Raw genomic sequence first — 7,017 nt, forward strand, 5'->3', positions numbered from 1 at the left:
GTCCCATAGTAGGGTCTTGTTTCACCTCTGATACATTATCTTACAACTCAATTCAAGGCTTATAGCTCCAAAAGATGACCCCTTTAGCAAGGTTTTCTTGTAGGCTCAATAAATAACCACGGAACTAAATTCAGCCAAGTTTCCAGGACCTTTTGAACATACTATCGCCCTAGCAGGTTCGTCTTTTCAGGAACAATAATTTACCCTGGAATTTGCTTTGTCCCAATTTCATTAGCAAAAGAGACAAAATTCAGACAAATTCAAACCTGGACCTTTCAAAAGAATTACTCCTCGCAGGTTTTTGTAGTTCTTACCTGGAAACTTTGAACTTTAGGCGTGGCTGCAGCAACATGCCGGGACAGTGGTCTGGAACGGCTACACACACAAACACACACTCAAATAATGCCCCTTTATTTTTCTATCAGTGCCACCAATGTATAATGACAGGCAGAACAACTCAATGTTGTTCCGGAAGGCACATAATAACTCTGTATCCATGTTAAAAAATATACAGTAATGCCACCTCAGTTCTCGAACATCTCCGTTTTCGAACGAAAATTTCAAGATCTTTTTTGCTCCTGTTTTCGAACGAAAATCGGTACTCCAACGCCCCCACAAAACCCGGAAATAACATATTGCGCACGGCCAGACCAGCTGACCCACGACGCGCTTTGTTGTGAATTCCCACGCCGCCAAAAAACCCGGAAATAACATAGTGCGTACGGCGCAAGCGGCTGATCCACCCACAACGCGTTTTGTTGTTTGTTCGAACGCACCTCAAAAAAAAAATGGAAATGACATAATGCACGCGGCGCAACCAGTGAACTTTAAGGACTCTGTACACAGACGTGTCCCGGTAGTGACTGTTGTTTTTCTTCTTATCGAGGACTACGGTATTAACCCCCGATCATGGCTCCAAAGAAAGCAAGTTGCGTCTTTAAAGTTATTCTGCACTTTTCTTAATAAAAAAAGTTTACAAGGCTGGGGGCCCCAAGTCGCTACAGATATTACGTATTCTACTACTATTGCATACATTTTAAGCAAAAAATAAATATATTTCTTAAAATATTTTATTATATAAATTATTAAACTATATATGTATTTCTACTATGCAGTTTATTGTCAGCAAAAGCTAAAACAAAATGCTTTAAAAACCCCAATTTTTTTAGACTTGGAACGCATTATTTCTTTTTCCATTCATAGTAATGGGAAACATCAATTTGGTTTTCAAACACATCACTTCTCAAACCTTTTTCTGGAACGGATTGTGGTGGAGAACCGAGGCGTCACTGTACTTAATGGGATAAACAAACTTCGCCCCATCGGGAGGAGATCTCGGGGACCACCCAGGATATGCTGCTAAAGCTGCAGCCCCCCCCCGTGACCCCAACTCGGATATGAAGAGGAAAATGGATGGATACACAAAAATACATATATAAACACAAGGAGAATGAAGGTGAGTTATGAACTTGGTCACCAAATGGCTAAAACGGATCAATCAAGGCACCACTGGACTGATTTACTGTTACTGACCAAAGGGGACCGTCGTACAGTACATGGTGAACCGACCTCATCAAAGGAGTGAAGACGATGTCGCAGGCCTCCAAGTCCAGCAGGTCGTCCAGGTCGTCGTCGTCGTAGTCGTCGCCGTAGTCGCCTTGCTCCTGGACGAGTCTGCGTCCCAGATACCGAGCCTCCCTCTCCAGTTGCCTCTCGGGCCGACTCAGCGTCTGAGGGCTTGGGGGGCACACCGCGATGCTTTTGTCCACACTCGGAAGCGACGAGCGTTCACTCGCGTGACTGTGACGTGACGTCACTCTCACCTCTCGTCATCTTCAAAGGCTTCATTCTGCAAGCCCTGCGATGATCTGAACAGCGCAAATCCAAAACTAGCCAACAAATGAACCTTAATCAAAAACTTTGTAGCCCAACAATAAAGAAATCAACCAACCAACGAACTTGGCGGAGGTAACGAAGAATCCGTCAAGAAATTTGGGTTAAAGCTGGGACGTCAAACTTATTTTTGTCAAAGGTCAAAATGTAATTATGGTTCCCCTCAGTGGGCCGTTATCGCTGTAAAAATTGAAATGCAGCGTCACCTATGACACCTTTATTATTGCTTATTCACAAAAACACTGATGGATAACGACTTTTTAAATTTGAACTCAATCACAACAATTTTTTCAACTATTGTTCAGTTAACTTTAAAAAGTGCTTCGATAACTAAATAAATGCCTTCAATCTGTCGACGTTAACAAAAGTGAAGACAATTTTTAATCTTGAAACAGATTTTAGCAAGAAACCTGAAATTGATGCACCTGATTTATGATTTACTTTTGCGGGCCACATAAAATGACCTCTCTGGCCACATCTGCCCCCCCGGCCTTGACTTTGACACCTATTCGTTAATGTGTCGTTTGTTCCGAGATGATGCTTTGGCACGAGTAAGCGAGCGCATCCAGGATGTAAGCCACGTGGCGAGGAAATTTGAATTCTGCCCTGCGACAAGTGACCTCACAAACGTTCATCCAATGACAGGCTTTCTGCTTTTTTTTTTAAAATTATTATTATTTTGAATTTAAAACCGACTTCTTACCCGCCGTCGTCCTCTACTCTGATGAAGTCCTGCCCGTCCCACCCTCCTGCAGCGCCCTCCACCGGATGGTAGTGCACGTCCAATTCCACGTAGATCTGCGCGCCACAGACCACATCGTGACCACAGATGCGCATATGCACACACACACACACACACACACACACACACACACACACACACTCACGTCAGTCAGGAGATGGTTGCCGTCGGTGAGTGGTTCCCGTAGCAACAGCCTCCCCGATGTAACGATGTGCTGGAGGCCCACAACCAGCTTACCTAGGAGTCTACACAAACACACACGTGAACACACAAACACACACAGTGTGAACGGTGTTGAGTGTGTTATTTGCCGAAACCACAAATTAACGAAACATCTAAATCCCTAAAAAATTAAACAACTAACTTATGAAACAATGAACAAACGCCAATAAAGAACGAACTGAACAATCAACAATTTAACAACATGCTAACCAAACAGTGACTAAAGAAAACAAACTAAATAAAAAGATGAATGTTCAACTACAATCAAATAAACAACGCAACAAGTCAATCAAGTAACTCACTCACTCGCTCAGTACATAAATAAAATCCTTGTGAGGATAAGCAACCAAGGAAATGGATGGATGGATGGGCTACTTTTGGACTCAGAAATCAACTAGCGCTGATGTTTGGTAACACAAAAAGGCTTGCAATATTGCAAGATGGTCATTTATCCATCCATTCATTTTCTTTGCCGCTTATCCTCATGAGGGTCGCGGAGAGTGCCGGAGCCTATCCCAGCTGTCAAGGGGCAGGAGGTGGGGTACACCCTGAACTGGTTGCCAGCTAATCGCAGTTGTTGCATGTTTTTGGGATGTGGGAGGAAACCAGTGAGTCCAGAGGAAACCTACGCAGGCACAGGAAGAACATGCAAACCCCACACAGGCGGGTCCGGGATCGAACCCGGGACCTCAGAGCTGTGAGGCCAATGTTTTTACCAGCAGATCCACTGTGCCGCCATGATCATTTATGATATGACATTTTGGTACAGATTTTAATTAAAATCATGGAAGTTGATACAGGACGGCACAATGGTGCAGCTGTTAAAGCGTTGGCCTCACAGGTCTGAGGTCCAGGGTTAAATCCCAGACCCACCTGTGTAGAGTTTGCATGTTCTCCCCGTGCTTGCGTGGGTTTTCTCCGGGCACTCCGGTTTCCTCCCACATTCCAAAAACATTAATTGGATACTCTAAATTGCCTGTAAGTGTGATTGTGAGTGCGGCTGTTTGTCTCGATTTGCCCTGCGATCGGCTGGCGACCAATTCAGGGTCTACCCTGCCTCCTGCCCCGTTGACAGCTGGGATAGGCTCCGGCGCTCCCCGCGACCTTCGTGAGGATAAGCGGCGAAGAAAATGAATGGATGGATGGAAGTTGATACACATGATTTGCCTTTGCGGGCCTCATAAAATCATGGGGCGGGCCGGATCTGGCCCCCCGGGCCTTGAGTTTGACACCAATGTGCCAAGCGGTCCGTCCCTGTGCCACCAACAACTGAACTAAAGAAGTGACTGACATGATTGCGTGTGTGTGTCTTACCTGTTGGAGAAGACTTTACTGAAGTTGTAAACGGCGATGGTCAACACTTCATGTCGGATCACTTTGCCGTAGTGAGGCCAGCGGAAGGACTGCGCACGCACAAACACACACAAACGCACGTGGTCACGCCTGAAGAGTCAAATTGTAAAATTATTAAAATGATACAAGGTTGCATTCGGCTGACATTCAGGAAACTCTTGTTACATTCCGGATAGATTCCGATTACATTCTGGGTCAATTCCAGTTACATTCCAGATACACTCAAGACACACGCCAGATACTTTCTGGTACGTTCACGTTCATGTACGCACATTACGGAAACATTGTGGATACATTCTGGGACGGTCACATTCTGGATAAATTCCGAATCGACTCTGGAAACGGCCCAGATACTTTCCGTATCCTCGGCCAGTGCGCCGATGCGCTACTTTTAGACGAGGCTTTTCGGGATGTATCTCCGAGTACACAAGCAGTACAAGAACACCAACTCGCAGCACGTGTGTACTCAAGGAGTGGCTGCGCTACTGCATGTCTGCGCGTTTCTCATCACTTCCATGAAAACACTTTCAATCGGAAGCCCACAGAGAATTGGGACAATCCCGCTGGAAATCGCACACAGGACACCACGTCGTAGCTCGCCTGCGCTCTAATTGGACGGACCTCGTTGAAGACCGCCGCGCCCTCGCCGTGCACCACCCTGGTCTTCTGGGTGAATCCTGGAGGATGCGCACACGGGAAGAAAAAAAAAAAATCACCATAGCAACGGGAAAAAATACTTCAACAATGACGTTGTAGCGTTGCAAGAAGGAAGTCATATTTCTTTGTGGAAGAAATATTAAGGCATGGATTTCAAAGAAAACTTGTGTTGTCGGGGAAAAAAAGGTCTGATATTAACAAAAATGTCACAAGAATAGTCTGTTTTCCTTGATTAAAAAAAAAAAAGTTGTAATCCTTCAGCAATCATCACTTTTGAGAAAATTGTCATAATTTAGAAAATAAAAAGTTTTTAGTTGAGAATCTTTGAGAAACGACAGCCGGAGAATTAAAAATGATTTTTAACCACACCATCATTCATATAAATCAACAAATAACCATCTATTTTTGCTGTCTCCCACTGTGTGATTGCAAAATGGCTTCTACATCCTGCAGCTTCAGCTCACAGACCGATGGATGTAGCGTTATTCTCGGCCTACACAGCGCACCTGACTCTTAAGCCTCGGTACGCAGAAACTTTGAAACTTAGCACCGCGCTGCGTTATTGTGGTGCTAGCATTAGTGCACCTGGTTATAAGCCTCGGTACACAAAAAGAATTTAATGCTAGCGCCGCGTAACTCGGCTCATAACCAGGTGCACTAACGTTAGCACCATGCTAACGCTAGCACTGCGCTAATGCTAGCACGGCGCTAACGCTAGCACCGCGCTAGCGTTAAAGTTTCTGCGTACCGAGGCTTAAGAGCCAGGTGCGCTAACGCTAGTATGGCACTAACGCTAGCGTGGCACTAGCAGTAAACTCTGCGTACCGAGGCTCATAGGCAGGTGCGCTAACGCTATCGCCGCACTAATGCTAACGCTCAAGCCGCATCACAGCATAAACCGCAGGGTTGAAAGCGTGTGAAAAAAGTCGCGGCTTGTAGGCAGGAAATTACGGTAAATATGTGCCACCAGGATTTGAAATTAAAACGCCACTGAAAATTTTATGTTGTAAAATTTACATCGCTATTTCAAAGTGATCACATTTTCAATAGCTGTGTTTCAGTTTAACTTTTTAACGCTAACAAATTCGCCATCTAAAAAAAATTCAACCTTTAAAAATTTAAACGCAATATTTTCAGTCTCCTGAGATCCAACCGGCTACAATTCGCTGTCTGAAATTTAACGTGAAGTCACGTGACTAAGAAAGCGCAACTGGATTGGCTGGGTGTTGGGTTCTGACCTGAAATAACCCTGCCTTCTTAACACTGAATTTCACCCAGCGAATTGTGGCCAGTTGAATCTCTGGAGACTGAAAATATTGCGTTTTGAATTTTAAAGGTTGAATTTTTTTTACATTGCGAATTTGTTAACATTAAAAAGTTAAACTGAAATACAACTATTGAAAATGTGATCACTTTGAAATCACAAGGTGAATTTTACAACATCAAATTTTCTGTGGCATTTTTTTATTCAAACCCCAGTGGCACACATTTACTTCCATAACAGACCCCTCTGGGGTACTGCAATAACATAACCACACATTAACAGTAAAGAGAACTTGAGTGACGTTTGGAAAGAAATTTTAAAAAAGGATTCCTTGGACCATCTGTATTTGTGTTAGTTTTTCACACAAAAGGCAATTTGAGCAATGGGGGGAAATCAGATAGAAATCATCAAACTTCACTTGGAACAACACGGGATAACATTTTGGCACCAAAAGTGTGAAAAATATCCATTTAAAAGATTTTTTTTTCCTTCTCAGATCTGTTATTTTAAGAGGGAAATCTGGCGAGGCGTGTCTTTACCGTTACTGATGAAATTATATGAAAATGACCCATATTTATTTCCAACTGGGTCAGTTCTCCAAATACTTTTGTTACCTGTAAATTGCTGTAGGGTCCAAAAAAAAAAAAAAAAAAATACAGAAAAACAGTCTTGAATGCAAAATGTCAACAGCAGCAGAAGCTTGTTTCAACTTCCACCTTTTTTTGGGAGGGGGGGCCGTTTCTGCCATCTCTCTGTCGTCCCCCCCCCCCCCCTTTTTTTTAAACTGTGTTGACGACTAACCTCTGAAGGTGAGCTCCACTCTGCGTTGGGATCCTCCCGGCAGGTTGGAGACCTTCCTCACGGTCACGCTGATGGACATGACAAA

At 44.0% G+C, this 7,017-nt stretch overlaps 1 protein-coding gene across 4 annotated transcripts in view; it reads right to left on the bottom strand.

The window, feature by feature from the left end:
* The window catches only part of fer1l4 (fer-1 like family member 4), a 31,430-nt gene extending 24,413 nt beyond the window's left edge, over positions 1-7,017 (bottom strand). For 2 of the 4 annotated variants that reach the window (XM_061833449.1, XM_061833447.1), the window contains exons 1-8: positions 6,933-7,017; positions 4,832-4,887; positions 4,172-4,260; positions 2,781-2,880; positions 2,597-2,691; positions 1,824-1,889; positions 1,570-1,737; positions 315-375 (exon numbers count right to left, since the gene is read on the bottom strand). In XM_061833449.1, the coding sequence (XP_061689433.1) occupies positions 315-375; positions 1,570-1,737; positions 1,824-1,889; positions 2,597-2,691; positions 2,781-2,880; positions 4,172-4,260; positions 4,832-4,887; positions 6,933-7,011 (714 nt within the window). In that variant the 5' untranslated portion in view covers positions 7,012-7,017. Of the gene's footprint in view, positions 1-314; positions 376-1,569; positions 1,738-1,823; positions 1,890-2,596; positions 2,692-2,780; positions 2,881-4,171; positions 4,261-4,831; positions 4,936-6,932 lie in introns of those variants that run through there. The other 2 variants (XM_061833448.1, XM_061833450.1) reach the window with 2 other exon arrangements.

This window comes from Syngnathoides biaculeatus, chromosome 10 (genome assembly GCF_019802595.1).
Source record: "Syngnathoides biaculeatus isolate LvHL_M chromosome 10, ASM1980259v1, whole genome shotgun sequence".
Classification (NCBI taxonomy): Eukaryota; Metazoa; Chordata; class Actinopteri; order Syngnathiformes; family Syngnathidae; genus Syngnathoides; species Syngnathoides biaculeatus.